At 47.8% G+C, this 21,748-nt stretch overlaps 1 protein-coding gene across 12 annotated transcripts in view; it reads right to left on the reverse strand.

Annotated features, from left to right (window-relative positions):
- The window catches only part of ASTN1 (astrotactin 1), a 260,656-nt gene that overhangs the window by 105,431 nt on the left and 133,477 nt on the right, over nt 1–21,748 (reverse strand). For all 12 annotated transcript variants that reach the window (XR_009462441.1, XM_059728333.1, XM_059728331.1 and 9 more), the window contains one exon: nt 799–873. Coding sequence is in view for 11 of the 12 variants with exons in the window: in XM_059728333.1 (XP_059584316.1) it covers nt 799–873 (75 nt within the window). In the remaining variant the exon portion in view is untranslated. The remainder of the gene's footprint in view (nt 1–798; nt 874–21,748) is intronic.

Genomic DNA, 21,748 nt, shown 5'->3' on the forward strand with positions numbered 1-21,748 from the left:
TACCTCTAAAAAGGAGGTATGGAAGAAGTGGAAAAGGGGAGAAAGCAAGGCCTTCCAGAGGCCATGCCTTGCTAAGGGCAACTCCTGAGGTCCCTAATCAGGCCCCTCTTCCCCTTGGGCCAACCTCAGAAGTGCTTTCTGGGGAAATATTCCATCTTCATCTGGCTGACCTGTACAGGAGTGTCACCTGTGCAATGGCCAAACAGAAAAAAAGGACTTCAAGGTGTGGTTTTCCGTGTCCGCTGTGGAACGAGTGAGGTCTAGGCACGAGAGATACCCACCTTGGAGGAGTGTGTGTGGAAATGAACCCAGCAGGAGGGAACCTGAAAGGCAGGAATTCCTCAGCACAAGAAAAAACACTTGTGCAACCATGTACTAGGGAAACAGAAGCAGGAATTTTTCAGAGCTACAAAGGCAGGGTCCAGATAGGACAGTAAAAAAACGAATAATGCATGAGCAGAACAGCTTCATGTGCAAACCTAATCAGCTCTACCCCAAACCACACCCTGCCTGCCTTCAACTGGAGACACATGAAGGTACCCCCACAATAACTCACTTCAGTCAGTGCATTAGTGTTTTTAACAAAGCAACTTTGATGTGGCTGAAGAAGATCCATCAGTCCAGTCAAAACAGGCCACAATGCTATTCACATTTGGCCAAGCCACTCTCTCCTTCTAATGCTTCCACAGCATCACAGGATTGCACAGAAACAAGGAAGGGGATCTATTGTCGGATGCAAGACTGATGCTGGCCCAGGGAATCTGGCTAGGGACCCTTAAAAAAACCAAACACACTTACCTAAATATCTTATCAGAAGGCTGCTCTCCCAGTACCAAGTCAAATCCGCGCTGGAATATTGTGTATGGCCAAGGCCTAGATGGAAAATAAATACATGCATAAATAAAAACCTATGCATTGTATTGTGCAATACAGGTCAAAGTGCCCTCAGGGGACTGAGTGCAAGCTCATGTGCAGCTATGAATACTAGCTGTGACATCCACATCTGATGGCTTCAAGATCACAATTATAGTCTGAGGTGTACTCTTTGTACACCCACAGGTCACTTCCTTGTTAATGAAATGCAGTCACTCTGGGGGCTCCTCTTTAACAGAGCACATCAGCACCCTACAATGTTTTCTTGTACCACTGTGGAACACTGATTGACCAACACCATAATGCAGGGCGCTGTGGAGGAAAAGAGAAAAAGAGGCAGATCCAAGAAGAGCTGGGGAACCAGTATCAAGCACTGGATGGGGCTTCAGTTGACAGAGTGCACAAAGCTAGCAGAGTAGAGGAGGGTTGTTACAGCATCTAAGGTGCCCCAATGGTCACAGTGGCCTTGGAACTGACTTCACTTGACTTGATTGACATGCGCTCCCAGGAAAGACACCTACCTATGCTGGGCTTTTGCTGTCTGTATCCCATCCCAACACTGACCTAAACTGAACACCTTCTTCTGATCTTGCCAGCAGCTTTGAGGAGGCAAACCCCTGTGCCTGCCTGGAGCCACAAAGACTTTAATTTCATTGCACGTCTTTTTATCCTGTATGACTGAGCAGTTTAAAAAGAGGCGGGGGGCGGCTCAAGTGGCATTCTCTGTGCCATCTTCCATTTTACTGTACTGCAGGCAAAACACCAGCACATTTGAGGAATCGTTTAGAACTTTCTCTCCACTAACAGACCATGCTCTGCAATCATGGTTGCACAGCAGCATAGTCCCAGATTTTTTGCTACCCACCCATTAGCCCAAATAGAACAGGGAAAACAAAATTTTAAATGACACATTTTCTTGTTAATGAAAATAAATAGATTTGGGCCAACCAAAATGTTTTGGAAATGTGTGACAAATTCCAATTGTTTGGGGTAAAAAAATCCCCCATAAAATCCCCCCCCCTCCACCCCCCCCCGAAAATTAAATCTTTTCATTTCAATATTTCTAAAACAAAATCTTTCAGTGTTTCACTTTGCAAGAATATCTCATAGTTAAACTTACTTTAAATTTAAAAAATCCCAAGCTAGAAAGCTAAAGCAATATTTCCTTAAGCATATGCTTGACTTTTCATTTTGACATAAAATTGAGAATTCACATTTTAGCTCCACCAAAAATATATATTTTTTCTTTATAGATTGTTTTGAATTTTGCCCAGTCAACTGAAAAAAAGGATCAATTGCCACACGCACAGCTCTATTCCCCCCAAAACTTACATCACCATGTACCCCTCACAGTATCACTTCTTCAAAATGTCTGGACTCTCCGAAGAGGGGAAAAAGCACATAAGCAATAAAGGAAGAAGTTCCAGTTAGAGCATAAATCTGTTTCATTAAAATTCCTGGCTAGCAGATGCTCAGAGGCACACCACAAAAGTATTTGTGCTCTGGCAGAAACAGCCTTGATGTTCAAGAAGAAGTAACATAGCAGCACACACTGCGTTATTGATTTCAATATTCTTTGTGAAGAGATGGCTTGACCTTTAGATGGCTCATTTATGGCTACAAACAGAGAAGGGGTTGAGCCAAATGGTTTGGTCTCGTCAATATAACGAAGCAAAATCCTGGGTACCTCTACTGTGAGTAATTTTTTTTCTTGCAGAGCCAAGTGTGGTGATTTGTGGAAGATATATAGATTTATCAGCTGGTTTAGATCAAAATCTGAGACTATTTTAAGGTATGAACAATGAATAACATATTGTCCCTATAAAATATCCAGCACAGGGGTTCAAATAACAAGAGCCTGATGCTCTCTTACTCTCCTAGTCAAAGTGGCAATATAAGCCCCTCTAACTCCTCCCCTTCTGAGTCAGGAAATATTGTTTTGCAGAGAATTCCTGTAGTTTGCTGCATGGAGTTGCAATGAGGCAGATGGCTTGGCTCTTTGCCTCCAAGGGATGTGGGCTTCTGGAGTCCTGGTCTGCAGGGGCACTTTTCCTCAATTTTGATTTTTCCTGCAATGCCACATCTACCAATCCTGAACCTGGGTGGACCTGAACCTGAGTCAGGGCAGAGGTGGGTATGGCAGCCCCATGCAGATGACTCTCCACCCTTGTGCAGACCAAGTATGCTGCTGTTCCTCCCCTGTTCACAGTTCTCTGGGTGCTGGCAAAGGATATACTTACTATCAGTGGTCTGGATAGAGAGGAAGAGCAAACTCCCCTCTTTCTGGACTTATGGCAGGGAGATCTCTTGCAGGAGACTTGAGATGACTGTCCCTTATAGCACCAGGGCATCTGGGGTGAGATCTTAAAGGATACTGGCCCTGCTGTGGCTGGCTTGGTTGAATACCAGGCATTTCTACTGCGGTGGTGCCTTGGTAGAGGAAGCTCCCATAATGGCTCCAGAGCTGCTCACAGATGATAAAGAGTACGCATTCCTGCCAAACATCAGGAAGCCACTTGTTCCAGTGACAGGTGCAAGGTGCACTGCCCATTTTTTTTTCTTTATGGGCAAGGGGAGAGAGATGGGATATCCAAAAAAATCAAGAATTAAGGATGGTGAAGCAGGTTTTATTTACTAACTTAATCTAGAAGAGAAGCCTGGAGAGAAACAGCAGGCTAGAAACTCAGAATCCAAGCTCTCAGTCCTATAGGATCTAGGCAGGAGATGATAGACAGGACCCATGCGCCATCCCATAAGGGATGCGATAACTAAAATTTAACCTTGTGGACAGGGGATGCATGTGCTTCTACAGTGGGATCCATACGATATATACCTGAAGAATGCCGATTCAAATCTGCTATCCACATAAACTGAGCAGACTGGTCAAAAACCACACAAACCTGTGCAATTCAGAACTGTGTTCACAGAGGACGTGTCTATACGAGACGCTTTAAGGAAAGTGTCACCATGCACTTAATGTGTATTAGATTAGTCTAATATGCCATTTGCGGGTGCTGACAGAGACAAGTACTAGAAAATGGCGTATTAGTTTAATGCGGCATAGTGCACATGTAGACACTGGCTGGGAGCAATTTGCTCCTTGTCAGCTCAGGCAGCACGGGGCCACAGCTGCCAAGCTCCAGGGAGTGGGGGGAGCTGTCCTGGAGTGAGGGACAGCTCCCGGCCATGCTGAGCTCAGGGTCACAGCCCAGCTTGACAGCACTGGCTTGGGGTGACGCAAAGTGCCCGAGCAGCAGCAGCACCTTGCTCTGTCTCCTCACTTTGCTTGCAGGTGGTGGAGGAGGTCAGGATGAACTTCCTGGATCAGTCTATCATCAAGAAAGGTAAGGAGGCATCTGCCCACTCAGCAACCTTGGACCCTGCTCCAGTCTCTGAGGCCAGCTCTCGGTGAGCGCCATCCTCTGTGTCTCGAGGTTGCTCTGCCTCTCAAGGAACTCAGCCGAGGGAGAGCAGCAATGAGCCAGGATCCCCCAGCCCATACCCCAGCTCCTGCCAGTGCCAGGCAAGGCAGGACCTGCACCATGACTTGGGGGGATCCACTTCTCCCTGCTGACAGAGGAGGACAGGGCATCTGGGGGTGCTTTGCTGTGCTGTGCTGTGCCGTGCAGGGATCTGCCAGCCCTGTGCATCTCTCCTAAGGCTCAGATCACACCAGCATCATCACAAACAGGGCTTGGGAGTTGCTGAAGCGAGGCCTCACTGCAGTCCCTCAGGCCAGGAGTGTGCAGCTAGGTCAGGCTGGGGAGGTGGGGTAGCTCGGCCTACTGCACAAGCCCTGGCTCCTCAAGGGGAAGGTGCTCACCTAGAGACAGCCCCAGACACTGATTTGACTGATCCAGCAAATTAATTGTGGCCTCTTCCACTGCCTGCAAGCAAAGCGAAGAGAGAGAGATTAGGGCACTCCTGCTTGGGAACAGGGCATTGCCCAAAGACAGCGCTGCCAAGCTGGGCTGTAGTCCCAAGCTCCATGCAGCTGGGAACTGTCCACCACTCCAGGACAGCTCCTCCCTGCTCCCTGGAGTCCAGGTCTGACCCCTGTTCCCCCTGCCAGATGCGGGCTGGCCCCAGGGGACCCTGGAAGCAGAGCAGGGCAGGGGGGCAGAAGCAGCCCTGGACTGAACTGCTCCTGTCAGGAGCAAATTTGCTCCCAATGCAGGTGCGCATTCAGATGTGTGCCTGGAAGCAGCTTAATATGCCTGAATTTTCTGCACAAAAAATTGCATATAGACACCCCAAAGGTACCAATATCAAGGGACTTGATAGCCTACAGCTGTTGAATTGACTGCACCTGGGATATTATGTCCATTTCTCAACAGAAAGATATTGACAAGATGGAGAGAATTCAGAAAACAGCAGTAAAAAAACAAGGGGTGCACTGATAAAGATTTTCTTGGCCAATACCCATTGCTGATTATTAACCAGCATATTGGTCGATACTGATCTAATCACTGATTTACAGGAATGGAGCTGGGCAGCGTGCAGAGCAGCTCTGCAGGTAAGGCTGTGTAGGATGAAGGGGCATGGGGGAGGGAAGGGGCATTGTGGGGGGCAGATCAAGGCCCCCACGGTGAGGGAGGGAGGGAGTAGGGTTGGGGTGGGGGGTGAATGGGACCCTGGGACTGGAGCAGGGAGTGGGAAAGAGTCATGGACTTGTCCCGGGGGCACAGGAGGTGGGGGCAAGGGCAGCTCCCTGCTGCTCAGCACACCCCCAGGAAGGCCTGAGCGGGCATGTGCCCCCCTGAATTTGTGCACAGGGTGGAGATGGGTTGCCCACTTCGGGCTTGGGGTCAGGGCAGTGCCAGCCTCTTCCCAGTTGCGGGGCTGGGCTGGGACTGGGCTTGGAGGGGTGGGAGCGGGGCGGGCTCAGCTACATAGGGCAGGTGATGGCAGTGGTGCTGGGAGGGGTGACTATGGGGGAGTTAAGGCAAATTTTGGGGTGGCTATAGCCCTTCCAAGCCCCTCCCCCACCACAGTGCTGACCCTGCATGGGGCATTTTGCTCTGCTCCCTTTCCCTTGGGAGCCCCAAGCCAGCTGCGCAACCCCTGCCTACCCCACAGTGTGGGGCTCCCAACATAAAGCCAGCAAAGCAGAGTGCACCGAGCAGGGGCAGTGCTAGGGGTGGGTTGGGAGAGCTATAGCCACCCCAAAATTCACCTCAGCTCCCTCATAGCCACCCCTCCCAGTGCCCCTGACACCCACCCTGTGCCCCGCTCCCACCTGCTCTGAGCCCAGCCCAGCCCTGGCTCAGCCCCTCCCCCCCCTCCCCCCACCAGTAAGAGGCTAGCGCTGCACCCCTGACCCCAAGCCCACAGTGGGCAGCCTGCCTCTTTTCCATGCACAAATCGGGGGGGGGGGGGGGGGGGGGGGGCACACACATGTCCCCTCCATTCCTCCCGCAGGGGTGCATGGAGCAGCAGGGACCCAACCCCCTCCCCACACATCCCGTGCCCCCTGGATGAGCCACCCACGGCTCTGTCCTGCTCCCCACCCCAGCCCCAGGGTCCCATTCACTGCCCTGGCTGGGCAGCACCCCCAGCCTCAGCCCCTGCCCCACTCCCTCCCTCACTGTGGGGGCCTTGATCTGCCTCACAATACCCCTTCTCTTCCCCAAGCCTCTTCCTCTTCACTGACTTACCTGCAGGGTGCTGCTCTGCATGCTGCCCAGCTGCATTACTGGTCACGTACATGGTGGCTGTGCACATACACGTGGTATCCGGGGGCCCCAGCCAGGAGGCATACTATTGCTGAGCCAGCAGCAAAACCGGAAGTGCATTTCTGCCAGCACTTCCAGTTTCATGGCTGGAGCTCCCAGGGGGTGCATGGCCAATCTCGGGGGGTGCACGTGCACCCGCATGCACCCCCTACATATCACCAATGCATACTATATTTATCAGTGACATTATTGGCTACACCAGTCAAAGAAAGCTGATAGCCGATAATGTTAATTTTCCTTTTATTGGTGCCAATCCGATATGCGCCCGATATATTGGTGCACCTCTAAAAAAATAATAATAAGGGACTGAACGCATGGATTTAGGAATCGAGATTAAAAAGAGTTAGATAGATGTATCTTGGCTAAATGTCAGTAAGGGAGGATATAATAGCAGTAAACAGATTAGGAGGAAGTGTAAACACAAACATGCAGAAGAATTATTCAGGCTGGCAGGAGAAGTTAAATTAAGGACAGAAAAAAGGGAAAAATGGATTAATAACAAGAAAGCCTTCTTGACGGTGGGGTCTTTGAACCTCCTATAGTCTCTCAAGGGAAGTGAAAGAAAAACTAATCCTTTGGACAGTAAAATGGCCTGGTCAAAGCACACAAGAAATGTCTCCCAAGGATCCTACCCTGTGGCAAGAGCACAGGCTCAGTCTAAGTCCTTATACCAATTCCTACGATGCTTTAATAGATTATATGGCTTGACAGTCAAGCACTCAATGGGATGACAAACCACTAATGGCATGAGGATGCATCTGCCCTTGCAGTGCTGCTGGACTAGGTGGAGTCACTGGCTAACCCATTCAAAGCGAACTTGGATTGTGGATGGCGTCCTGGATCACCAAACACAGGAAGCTCAGATCACCTCCAGCGACAGAAAAGCAACCTATCTGTCTCCTACAAATCAGACCAGCCTTCAGAGAACCTGCAGAGCATCCCCAGACCTGGGAAGAAGCAGCATCAGAGCAGCAAGACTTTCTGATGATGATGACCTCCACCACAGTATACCTGATTTTTACACTAGAGAAGGGGTATCAAATTCATTCCATGTCCTGAACTGGATTTGGGTTGCGCAGCTCCTCATGGGCCAGACCTATGGGGCAAACGGTGACTGCAGTGAGGCAACAGCACAGCCCTTGCTTGCCCATCTACCACCATGGATCACGTACAGTGGAGTAGGCCCCATCTGAGCTACCCATGCCCCCCCACCCCAATCTCCTGGCCCACCAGTAGTTCAGAGAGCTATATAGGGTGGCTCTGCAGGGCAGATCTGGTTCACAGGATGCAAGTCTGACACCCCTGGACTAGAGAAAGCAGCAGGAGTCACCTCCAATGGATTCTGGATCAGGTTCCCAGCCTCGCATCCCCACTCTTATTCCAATACCCTTCAGTTAGGAATCGCGTCCGAGAGAAGTGAGCTTGAAGCTGGACTGAGAATTCCAATCTGCTTCATCATGTTATCCTTGAATGCAACTAAGAACACTAAACATGGGGAAATGTTTTCCCTGATAGATGCTAAATAAGTGCTTTGCAGGAGACAAAACTCAAGGAATTTCTCTGGGGGCAATTTCAGCTCTATTGTACAAAGCCTTTAATTTCTAATCTGAAGTTGTTGGGTCTTTTTAGCAGCAACAAAAAAAAAATTCTGATTGCAGGATTATACACCTCCATCTAATTTCCTTACCAGGTCACAATAGGATATTTATCAAGAGTGCTAGAACTGGAGGATTCCATTCAACCCATAGATCAGATTGGCTTGAATAAGGAAGGTTAGCTTTAGAACTAAAGGAATGCATTCTGCATGTCTCATTGGTACCCTGAATACTTCACCATCTACAAGATGTCAATATTCCCACAGATGGTCTTTATTATTCCTTCTCAGGAGTGCACCAGAGAGGGAACAAAAGGCGAGGCCTGGTATTGTTCCATAGAAATACTGGCTGGGAAACCATTATAAGAGCCACTCTTTATTTTGAGTGAATTTAATGCTGTGAAAATGCTGGATTGACAGCCTTAAAGCCTGGATTCTTCTGTTTATCCATGGAGTGGGCATCTGCAATGCGGACTTTCCAACGCTGGACAGCCAAAAAGGCCCAACAGCCTGGAGGGGTACAAAGAAACATCTGTATCTAGGCCCATCAAACCCTTCCGTGAGGAGGAACACAGCACTAATTTGCCTGAACTCGGTGCTGATGAGGTACAAAGCATTTTTCATCTTACTTTTCTGACTAGGCAAAGTGCTGCAATTTCTGGACATACCTCTATGACAGCGGAAGGAAGGAGAGGAGGTCTGTAAATGAGAGGGGAGGAAAAGAAGTTTGAGTATCCCTTGTTGCAGGTAATATCTTCAAATAAATGAATACATGGATTGGGATTTTTAAAGGAATGCTACCTGAGATGCCAAACTCCCACCAGCATGAATGGGATATGATCATTGAACTCCCTTAGGCTTCTTTCAATATGCAAACCCTAATGAATCAATCAATGAATAAGCCATCCCCATTCTTTATTTCCATCAGTTAGCACCTTCTCTTCACCTAGTACCCTGTAGAGCAAAACACTTCCTGGTCAGTCCTTGGCTAACACCTGCCTAGATGCAAAAAGGCATAAAATGATGGTGCTGAAGCAGGAAGCTGCTATGGAAGCAACTCATCTTGGAACACTCTTAAAGAAGCAGATAGTAGGACAATCCCAAGTTTTCTATGTAAATATGTCTGTGCAATAGGTGTTTCATTTCTGTCCCTGCTTCAATGAAGCCCTCCTAAGGAATAAGACAGACTATTCCATCATGCATCTTGCTTGTTTGGTATTTGTTTGGCTTCAGAGCTGAGTACCAGAGATTTCATCACTCTACATGTCTCTGTCTTTCAAACATTGTCTTTTGCCTCCCATTGTTCTGCAGCTTTGTTTTGCTCCCTCTTTCTTCTCCTTTTTACTATTTCTCTTTCCCTTCTTCATGATCACTGCAGGCTCCATGCTGTTCTGTTTTTGTTGCTCTTAGTAGGCATTTCAGTTGCTTGGTTTTTACAGCTCACAAAAGAAAGAGAAGCTGATCAGCAACAGCTTGGTGACTGATCAAACTGGATTAACTGTGCTAGAAATGACAGCCCTCATCTTTTACCATCAGTTCTTACACTCAGGTGTGACTATGAAACTTGCAAAAGCAAGCGATTGACACAGCTGCCACGCACCACACATGGTGTGCCAGACCCTGGACAAGCACCCACTTCCAGAGCTCTACCAACCCACTTTGATTATGGTCTTCAGTGCACCCTGCTATCCCATCCCTGACTGCCATTCACACCTCGTTAAAAGAACAATGGCCCAAAGCAAAGGTTACCTGAAACATCTGAAACTCATTACCTGATGGAAAAAAGAAAAATCCCTGGTCTCCAAACCCCAGGCAATGCCTGGTGCTCTAGTCTACTCTTTTCCCTAAATAAGCATTTCAAGTGTTCCCTTGTTAGAAGAAAGCAGCTTTATCTCCAGAAATCTCTGCCTTTTTGCTTTACTTCTAGGTTTCTTCTTTTTTCTACCAGCCCAAGTTCTTCCTCCTCTGATGAAAAGGGCTAGAAGGGAGGAGGGACAACACCAGTGAGAGGAAAGTGTGTTCAGTGTAAAGACAGTGGTCTTTTCTAATGGAGAATCTCCTATAACTGCCCCCACGAAGAAAAAACCCAGGGCTGCAGGACAGAAGGATATAAAGAAGGCACCAGGAAGTCAGTCTGCATTCATGTGGCTAGGAGCAGAGTGAAATAGCTACTAGCACTCTGAGTCTGAAGTCAGACAGAGAGCAGGGCAGGGTGGTACTTTAGGGCACTTACACACACACAGGGAGCCTGCTCATCCGGTGTATCAGAGCAAACTCGATTAATCAATTAATTGAGTCTGCTAGAGCATATAAATGGACACGCTCTGGCAGCCTCGCATGTCACGTGTATCACCAATGTAGCGCACCTCTGTGCCGAGAAAACGGTGGTGGTGCACTCTGAACTAAAATACATTCAATGTGCTTTAGTTCAAACCGCACCGCCACCATTTTCTCAGTGAGGAGGCGTGCTGCACTGCTGATACACATGACACGTGGGTGCTTTTAATTAGCTTGGCTTGCTAATTAAAAGTGCCCAGCACCATGTTGGGACCACATGTGCAAATGCCCATAGAGACTACTAACTGGTTTAGAGTCATAAACTGACATAGGCAACAGCCTATGCTAGGCCATCCCCTGTGAAAATGTATGCCTCTCTGAATCAGTCTTTAAAGTGTCTAGAAGTGTTAAGCTGCAGGTTGGTAAAAGCTGAAGCGAAGCTCTGTAAGCAGTTGATTTAATAAAAAGCCAGTTCATGTCATATGTTCCAAGCAATGGTAGGTGAGGGAGAACACTGGGCAAAATCAAACAGTCCAACAGCCCCCGTCCCTGCAGGCTGTGCTCTAGCTTGCCGTTCTTGCTGGGAACCCTTCAGGGGCTCAGTGTAGCAGACCGCCCTCCTTCGTGATATACGGGATCTATTGCAGGTAGTCAGGGAACACTGGAACACCGTGTGGCCACGTGTGACTGCTCTCTGTGGGCAGTTGCAAGCTCCAGGAACAAAACTTGTTAGTGAAATTTCAAAAAGTATCAGAATAACTTCAGAAAATTATACTGAAATTTTTAATCGCTTCTTTTTCTGCACAAGCCAGAGGGTGTCCAGGAACAGGACACATTTTCCTAACATCTGATTCTCCTTAGAGCAAAAATTCTTGACATTTTTTTTCTTCATTCAAGAAAAAGTAGTAGCTAGTCCTGACAGTGGCCATTACCTTTTGCCTAAAATGGGGGCAAAGGGACTACTGTTTATGTAGCTACTTACTTCACAGTAGAGATAAGGGGACCCAATCCTGGATCAGGACTGCATTGTTCCAGACACAAACACACTCCCCTGCAAAGAGCTTATGATCTAAGGGCCCATCTACATGTAGCCCAGGAACACCTGGGGGGGTGTGCCCTGGCCTCTCATGACAGTGGTGGTGGTCAGGCAGGGTGCTGAGCGGAGGTCAGTTACTAAAGTGGCTTCCTCCCCTCCCTATAGAGCTAGGCCAAAACCAAGTACTTAACTATGTACAATTTATTACAAGAATAAATACAGACGCTTAATATAAAACAAAATATTTACAAGGCTTAACATACAATACTATATATAATATTCCATCATTCACATACAATACCAAATCTGAACCAAATAACTTACAACCCATACAACACAATTAACACATAGGGATATTAACCTATATAACCCAAGTCAATGAACAATAATATTTCTTTAAACCTTAACGAATAACAATACCAATATACTCATTGAGACACTAAAACACATAAACCATATAAACCCCCTTAAAGAATACCCCTAGCTATATAGCCCTTAACACAACCTCAGAATAGGGAGTGCACTCAGCACCTCCCCGAGGGGTTTCCCTGAAGCCCCTCCTCTTTTGGGCTCTGGGATGTGGACACGCCCCTCCCACAATGGAGGCTGGAGGCAGCAGACCCTTGTCACCTGTATCAGCCTCCCCTGAGGGGCCCGCTTCTGCAGTAACTCACGTTTCTTCTCTGGAGAAGTAAAGGCTCGTCCCCTGGTGGCTGATCCCGTGAAAGCCTCTCCCCAGTGGTGCCTTCGGCTCTCCTCGAGGGCCCGGCGCCTGGCACTGGGCACCCAGGGCTCTGCTCTCTCTCTCTCTCATGGGAGCCAAGCCCTTGCAGGCTCTGACTCCCCGGTCTCACACCGGGGGTCCTCCCCTTTCCCAGGCCCTGCTCTGCGCACCGGGGCATTTTTAGTTAAAGGTGGAGCTGCACTACAGGGCCGGGGCTTACGTGAGCAGCTGCGAGCTGCTTCCAAGGCAGTTCTCTGTGTGCCGACCCACACAACAGGTGAGGCCCGAACAGCCACAAGCTGCTCCCAGGGCCAGCTTTTTGTGTGCCAATCTGCACGCCATGCAGGGCTCCAGCAGCCTCAAGCTGCTCCCAGGGCCAGTTCTCTGTGCTGATCTGCACGCCGACTGCCCAGCTGCTTGCCAGGTTTGCAGGCTGAAGCCGCCTCGAGCAGCTCCTCGAGCCCGATCCCCACGCGCTGATTCATGCACCGCTGAAGCTCAAGCAGGGTCCTGAGGACGGCCATCTCTGGAGGTCCTCTCTCTTCGCTGTCCCTCAGCATCTCTCTCCAGCATGCCTTTTATACTCTTCAGGGGCTCCACCCCCACAGTTCTCCGGACCTGGTTGGTGCAGTTCCAATTCAGGTCCAGCTGCTCCTTGCCCCATCCCTTTGGAAAAGGGCGGGGCATTGCTTCCCTTGTGCTGCCTCCAAATTGGTGGGCACCAATCAAACAGCAGGCCCTCGAGCCTGGGACTCAATCCAAGCCCCGAAAAGGTAAGTCTGCTACCCACACGTGCTTTAATGAGCATTAGCCTATGCACATTAAAGTGTCACTAAAAAACCTATATCATTTAGTTAATGCACATTAAAATAGACTAATGCTCATTAAACATCACTTAAAAGCTGTGGGAACTTTTACATGTGCTCTGGGGGTGGGGGGAGAGTGGTGCTTTAATTAGAGCAGCTCCAAGAGCTGCTTTAATTAAAGCACTGCAGCATCTTATGTATCAGCATTCCTGTGCTTAAAAATGGCATCAGAGGCACCTGAACTAAAACTTCTTGGACAAGCTTTAGTTCACGTGCCCCCACTGCCATGTTCAAGTGGAAGGACACTACTACACGAGACGCGGGAGGCTGCTGGAGGACAGTTCTTGCCACACTCCAGCAGACTCGATTAATCAAGTCTGCTCTGATGCACTGTAATTGCAGCGTGTAAAAGCAGCCTCCGCATTCACGTACTGTCAGGCCTGCTCTTTAGTTAATGCACATTAAGACAGACATGCTAATATGCATTTTCTTAGTACCTCATAATGGCGGGCATTTTTACATCTGCTGTGGAAGGTCCAGGGGGAGCTAATTAAAAGAGCCAGATCATCACGTGTATCAGGGTCCCCTGCACTGAAAAATGGCGGTGGGGCACTCTGAACTTAAAGCTCACTTGATGCACCCATCACCATTTTTCAGCATGGGATGCTCATGCATATGACACAGGAGGCTGCTGGATCATGGTAATTTCCATGCTCCAGCAGACTTGATTAATCGAGTTTGCTTTGACACGCTGCATTTCCACACTCAGACTTTACTCTGATCGCCCCTGAGATCTTTTGTCCCTCCAGCGCCTCCCTCTTTCTTCTCAGGCCACTTAGCCACACTTACAAAACAGTTACAAAACTATAACTTTAACCTGAAGACAACACGGACCCAAGATGTAAATTGGGCACTTCGACATGTGCTTTGGGGGTGGAGGGGCACTTTAACTAGATCGGCTCCAAGAGCTGCTCTAGTTAAAGCACTGCAGCTTCTCATGTATCAGTGTCCCCATGTTTCAAAATGGTGGCAGGGGCACTTGAACTAAACTCATTTGACGAGTTTTAGTTCAAGTGCTCCCACTGTCATTTTGAAGCATAGGAACACTGATACATGAGACATGAAGGCTGGCTGGAGCGTGGTAATTACCATGCTCCAGCAGACTCGATTTCATAGATTTCATAGACATTAGGGATTGAAGGGACCTCGGCAGATCATTGAGTCCAGCCCCCTGCCCCAGGGGCAGGAAGTCAGCTAGGGTCAAAGGATCCCAGCAAGATAAACGTCCAAATGTCTCTTAAAGGAGTCCAAAATAGGTGCTTGCACCACCTCTGGTGGCAGTCTGTTCCAGGGCTTGGGGGCTCAGACAGTAAAAAGTTCTTCCTTGTGTCCAGCCTGAAATGGTCTTGGAAGAGTTTGTGAACGTTTGACCTTGCCATCCCTTGGGGCGCTCTGGTGAACAGGCGTTCCCCCAAATCCTGATGTACACCCCTTATATACTTGTAGGCAGCCACCAGGTCCCCCTGAGCCTGCGCTTTTCCAGGCTGAAGAGTCCCATGGCTCTTAGCCTCTCATCACAGGGCCTATTCTCCTGCCCTCTGATCATGCGCATGGCTCTCCTCTAGACTCTCTCAAGTTTCTCGACATCCTTTTTAAATTGTGGAGCCCAGAATTGGATGCAGTACTCCAGCTGCGGCCTCACCAAGACCAAGTACAGGGGGAGGATGACATCTTGGGATTTCCTTGAGAAGCATCTATGGATGCAAGCCAGAGTTTTGCTCACTTTACCAGCTACGACATCGCATTGGTGGCTCATATTCATCTTGTGGTCAGTCATGACCCTCAAGTCCCTTTAGGCCGTGGGGCTAGCAACCACATCACTGCCGAGCCTATAAGCGTGCTGCGGGTTTTTTTTCCCCCCCAAGGTGGAGTACCTTGCATTTTTCGGTGTTGAACACCATCAAGTTTTCGTCTGCCCATTTTCTGAGCTTGTCTAGGTCGGCCTGGATCACCAGCCTATCCTCAGGCATGAACGCTTTACCCCAAAGTTTGGTGTCATCGGAGAACTTGGCCAGTCTGCTTCTGATACCAATGTCCACATCATTAATAAAGATGTTAAAGAGTATAGGTCCAAGGACAGAGCCTTGGGCGACCCCACTGGTCACAGCGCACCACAATGATTCACTTCCGTTTATTACAACTCTCTGGGTCCGACCTCGGAGCTAATTCCCCAGCTACTGGACTGTGATGCAGCCGGGGCCACAGTTGGCCAATTTTTCCATGAGATGATCATGGGACACCAGATTGAAGGCTTTTTTGAAATCAAGATATATGACGTCAATCTGTTCTCCCTTGTCCAGGTGATAGGTCACCTGGTCATAGAAGGAGATGAGATTGGTCAGGCAAGACCTACCCGCAATAAACCCATGCTGGCTGTCCCTCAGGATGTTGCCATCAGCTAGTTTGCCAAGAATGGTCTCTCTGATAATTTTTTTCCAAGATCTTCCCCGGGATAGAGGTCAGGCTGATAGTTCCTAGATCTACTTTCAATTATTGATCGATTCCTGAGTCTGCTCCAACACACTGTAATTACAGCATGTCAGAACAGCCTCCTGGCTCATTTATAGGCACCCATTATGTCACGGGGAACTAATCAGAGAGCAGTCTCTGTACCCTCCTGCCAGGCCTAGACTGCCATCTGCCCCTGCAGGTGAAAAGGGCATAAAGGTGTCCTGCTTACAGAACTATTTACAGGAAAGTCTGCCCACACCAAGCCCCCAAGGTGTTCCCTACAAGAACTGCAGGCTAGAGCCCACCCCCCAGCCTTCTTTGTCATGCAGCTCAAATACAAACCATAGGACTTCACAAGGGTGTCCATGGTTGACAGCCTAGAGGTCGCAAGTTTGAGGGCACAGCAGAAGCGCTCACAGAGCAGCCATGTCAAATTCCAACGAGCCTGTGAATTCTGTTAAATAGGATGTCAGAACGACACAAAAAAGGAAAGAAGCAGATTTTGGACTGGGCTCAATATGCCTTTTGTACCAATAGGCCACCACAAGATAGTAAAGCTCACTCTGTCCCAGAAATCATGCCCCAAGCCGAGGGAGTATAAAAACCCAGGGCTGAAATTCGGACAATAATGGATGCATGGGAGCTCAGAGTGGGAAAGGAGAGAAAGAAAACATTTGGTGGCCCCAGCTTCAAGTGAGGTTGGGCTCAATAAGCTAGGCAGTGTCCTAATGGCTCAGCTGTCCCAGCAGCGCTTGCAGCTCTATCAGATCGCTTTACTGCCCTACTCAGGCCTCTGCCTTTCTTCCCTCTTTCCATTTGGGCACTTATACTGTCCGCAACTTGGCTTTTTGCTTTGCTCCTTCTCCCCATCCCCCTTCTCTGTTCTGTCCTCTTGCTACCCTTCCCAGCCAGCCCTTTATCAAAAATGCTAATGCAGATACTTTCTCTCTGGGATGCCTGCAAATCTGAAAGGAGAACTGGGGAGAGGGAAGAGAGGGTAGATGAGTAGTTTGGTGAAAGGATCTGAAAGATGGAGAAGCTTTTATCTGGCTGTCCTTCAGTCTCCTAAAGCTCAGAGACGCAGCAGGGAATGGAGAGAAGCAGATATTTAAAAAAAATGGAAAGGAAAGAAAGGGACTTAAGCAGAGGAAGTACTGTCCTTGTAACTTCATCCAGATGCCCGTGTCTCTGGCTCCTCTGTTGTTTGTAAGCTGGCAGATCTTAGTTGTGATGATGCGTGTGTGTCTGTGTCTGTTTGGATCAGAGGGAATGAGAGAGTAAGGCAATGCAAAAGGAAAAAAGGAAGTCAAGTAGGAAAGAAAAGAGAAAGGCAAGAGGAGGAGGGGGAGGGATGGAACAGGAGGAGATAGAGGGAGCAGGGAGGAGGAGCCTACACACACACACACACACACACACACACATATTCACTGGTGCCCAGTAGGTTATTGAAACTGAAAACTGGGAATTTTGCAAGTGCCTGGGGAGATGAGGGAGCCCACAGAAAGGACTGGCTAGTTACAAAGAGAGGCTTGGGAGATAAATTCTAAAAGAGTCTGCTAATGGTGAACTATATTTTCATGTGCTAAAATGGCCCCTAAGCTCAGGTAGCATTGCAGAAGTCCTTGGCCCTTCTCCAACCTCAGATCCTCAGAGGAAGGGAGACTGGGCTAACAAAGGTAAGAGCCAAGGGACACTTCCCCCAGTGAATGGGGCTGCCTGGCCCAGAAGACTGAATTCTTTCCAGAACCAGATGCTTCTTGCTGAGCAATGAAAGAGCATCTCCTGCATCCCCTCCTGTATCACATTTCGCTGCAATCTACCCTGCACCTAGCAAGCCTCCTGTGAAGCACAATGCAGGGGGCCACTGAAAACTGGGAAAATTGCTGTGCAAACTTGGAGATACCTGTTCTGTCCCAATGATAAAGGCCTAGTTCATCTAGCCTTAGTACCAATGCCATGAGCTGTGCCTGCCAGTCTTGCCTAGTGCTGGCGCAGATGCTGTCCATTACACCTCAGTGCCAGACATAGGCACCACATGCTGAGCCCATCTGCTGCACTCAGCTCTTATGCCAAAGCCCCCTTGCCTGCCTCACTGGGCCCAGCTGCTGATATCTGCAGCATTAGTCAGCCTTGGCCAAATACCACAATCCACACTGCCCACCTGCCATATTTACCCCTGGCTTAACTCTCCTGGGGAAAAAAAATCACTCTTCTCTACCTCTTTGTGGTATACCTTTCTTCCCATCCAAACCAGACACACAAATCACAGCAAAAAGCAAATGATCTCTCAATCAGAGTCTAGGCTACAAGTGCCAATTCACTCATCTCCTTTCTAATTAGAGACTTCCAGAGCAAAGTAAGAGAAAGCAAGATGAAAGGAAAGGCCTCAAAGTGACACATCCTGAGGAGAGGCAGGAAAGATAAAGGACAGGAGAAGAGAGAACCCCGACAAACAGAATTATCAACAGGTAATCTTCCCTTGTCATACAGCCTTCTTCTCCTACGCCGCCAACAGCAAATGTCACAAGTGCCAGTAGAAGTCACAACCAACAAGCTGCCAATAGATGTCACAAGCCGCAAGCTAAAGCAGGGGGCTTGTCTTATACTAAGTTAGGAGTTCCCAGCAGAAGCCAGGGTAGATTTGCACATTACAGACTAACCAAAGTATGTATGTATGTATGTATGTATGTATGTATGTATGCATGCATGCATCTCAAAAGATTTCATGGGCTGAAGCTTACTTTAGTATCCAGCAGCCAACAACTGTCAGCAAATGAGGACAAAGCCAGCTCCGACTGGTTTAAGAAGACACGAGATTACCAAATGGTGCCTTAAGGAAATCAGTGTTTCTACCCTCTGAGCCCAGGAAGTTGCCATGTCTCTGAAAGGATGCCATGGAACAATCTTGGATGCAGACATCTGCTCTGGCCACAGGACGAAGTCTGCAATCTGCCCAGCTACTGTGGGTCTTCCTGACCTTTTGTCCTTTGTTACAGCCTTCAGAAACAAAAGAACAGTTGACCTCTCTCAAACCTATGGATTTGAAGAGAGGTCAGATGTCTTAGTTCACCCTGGCATCTGAGGACAGACACTTTCTCAGCCAAGAAGCAGAGAGAGAGAGAGAAATCATGGCTCAACTGAACTAAACCAACATATTCGTTATCACAAAACTCCAAATTCTTCTCTCTGAAATAAACTGTGGGAGTCAATGAGCTGTCCTGTCTAGAGAAAGAATAAAAAGTAGAAGGAATAATAAATAGAATTGTAAAATCAAGAGAAATTTAGCAAATGTAATTCTTCCAATCTGTAAATTATCTCCATCACAAGAAAAAAAAGCTACCCTAAGACAGAAAGCTGGGTCTATCCTAGATGTACTCCCAGGAATACACCTCCCACAGGCTGACTAAGGATCCATGAATTCCTGGAAAACACCAAATACTTCACTCTCAGGAACCACTCTTGTTTCTTAGATATCCATAAAGGAAGGCAACAAAGAAACCCTGGGATATACAGATAAGAAGCAATTTCTTCATTTCCAGTGGGACCACAAATAGTCGTAGGCCTGTCAAGACATTTCAGAACTTCAGTGGGGAAATGCATTCAAACACAGAAACAGGTAAAGAGATATTTTCTGTGTCTTGCTGCCTGAAACAGTTGGCAACTACCCTGGAGAAATCTTTGACCCTACACTGTGCCACTCACTCATCCTTCTTCCTGTTAGAGGTGTTTTGAGTTGGAGAACAAAAAGCTGGCCCTCTAGGACATTTCCAGAGAGATTTTTTTGACCAGACTCATTAGGTCCTAGACCATGGATGATTAAATCAACAGGTCATTTCCACTATGGCTTGTCTGATATTATTTCCAGGATATTCTGCATTGGAGATGGAGGAAGACAGAGCTCCCCACCCTAATTCCCCAAAATTGCATGTGTTCCCACTGTCCAGCCTTCAAAGGATCATGAGAAAGAATGGGTGGCGCTTTGTTTGACTAAGGGGGAAGCAACTGATTCCACTAGCAATACAGCTCACTTAGTAACCAGTCAGTCACCAGAAGAGCACATAAGACTGACTTGTCAAAATAAAGCCTCCCTGTGCAATGGTGGACTGCATTTTCATTGGAAAAGTGACATAGGCACAAATATTTTAAATCCAGAGAAACCCAAAGCTGCCAGAACATGCTGAAGGTCAGAACCTGGCTTCTGCCTGATGCAGGCTGGGTGGCTTTCCTGGCACATCAGTGTCAGCGGCTTTCTCCATACCCACACTGAGGTCAGGCAGCTGGAAACTGCACCTGCTCCACTGCCACTGCTTCTTCCACCCCTTCATCCCCAGAGGGGTGGGGAGTTTCACCAGGACCAGGCATCTTCAAACTGCTTCCACGCTGCTGCCATTTCTCCCTGCTTCTCCTCCCTTCCTTGACAGCAGCACAAGCACAGCTGGAAGCTGCCTGGTTCCAGCACAGCTTTGCACTGCCTGGAAGCTATGCCCTAGCTGCAGCCAAAGGAGGAGGGCAGGAGGAGAGAAGTGGCAATACAGACATAGTTTAAAAACGCCTAAGCCCGGCACAGCTCCTCACTGAAGCTGCACCCGTGCCACAGCTGAGGAGTAAGGGGCTGGAAGAAGTTGCAACAGCACGGGCATAGTTCCCAGCTATGGACTGGAGAAAGGAGGGCAAGGAGAACCTGTCTGGCCTTAGCACAGCTCCTTGTTCTCCAGCCCTGATGCCAACATGGACAAAGACATAAGTAAAGCCCTCCAGCTCCGCAGATCCTATCCAGTGACTCTGATGTTGCCAACCCCTGGGTTATACTACATTATTTGTAAGAAGTTGATCTCACTAGCAAGAAGAAGTCAATATTTGCAGATCTAGAGAAGACTGCTTTCTAAATGAAAATGTTAACAAGCACTAAAGAATCTGAAATGCAGCTCATTAAACACACATATACAGATATAAACACCAACTGCAAGGGGACATAAATAGCATAGAATGGATTGGTTCAAAATAGTTTTAATAAGTTAAAGAGCAATTTGCAACTTGAGATGATTAAATGGGTGTGCAATTTACAATGAATACTATTAAAGAGGTATTCTTTTTTTAAAATAAGATGGTGTTTAAGGGATTGGGATACTTTAAGGGTGTAACGTATTATTTTGATATGGATCCCAACGTATTACCAAACTGCACTGCACAGTAAAATTACTATGTAGATGTCAGTGAGTTAACTGAAAACACTGAGTTAGCCTCACAATCACCATAATAAAATCAAGCTAGTTAGCAATACATAAATCCAGATAATTTGAATCAGGATTTACGTGCAGGCATCATACTAACGAACCAAAGCAGAATGCCATCTCTACATGTCAACCCAAAAGTATTTTAAGTTTTGGACATGAGCTAAGGGATAAGACAAACTCTACTAAGTACAGAAATTCTCAATCTTCAACATTTTTATTATATGTTTAAGTGCCCTATAAACAATTTTGTGAGGTATAAAAAAAGGACTGGGCTTTACAGCGTTTGAAACAGTCCCCCGTATCTATCTGCATCAATGCTCTTACCCCATGGCAAGTGGAAATTAAACTGTAGTAACTGAGCCCACTTCCATGGAGAGCTAAGCCACAAGGACCCAAAAAACGGTAATGGCAGAATAAAGAAAAAGATCCTAAATGAGGCTTTGCAGAGAGATTTTGGGGGGCATGTTAATACCTCTAAGCAAATTTGTTACCAAACTGTGATCCTCAGTAGCTATGAATGTAGAGCTCAACACTTGTATTGTACTAGGAATCTGAATCATGCAACCCATTATGCTGTACAAACAGAAAACAAAATCATGATCCCAGACTCAATCCACTTGGAACCCTGTAACTTTAAGGAGAAAGTGCAACAGGCTAAGCATGCTGTGCAGGGCTGCTCAGAGGGTGGGCCATTCAGAAATGGACAAACACCTGCAGGTGGCTGAGGAGACATGTGACCAGAAGGGGTGGTGCTGAGAGGCATATAAGCCCAGTGTTTGGAGCAAGGAGGGCAGTCTGATCCTGCATACTGCAGGGAATGGATCTCCTGGGAGGGAGGGGCTGCAGGAGGCAGCCGGACAAGCACCCTAGTCACCCATAAGAGCTGGGAGGTGAAAACTCAAAGAGAATTAGCACTTGCAGGATGGCACAGATTCAGAGTGGGAGAGACTTTTGACTG

The sequence above is a fragment of the Alligator mississippiensis genome, chromosome 5, assembly GCF_030867095.1.
Source record: "Alligator mississippiensis isolate rAllMis1 chromosome 5, rAllMis1, whole genome shotgun sequence".
Lineage (NCBI taxonomy): Eukaryota > Metazoa > Chordata > Crocodylia > Alligatoridae > Alligator > Alligator mississippiensis.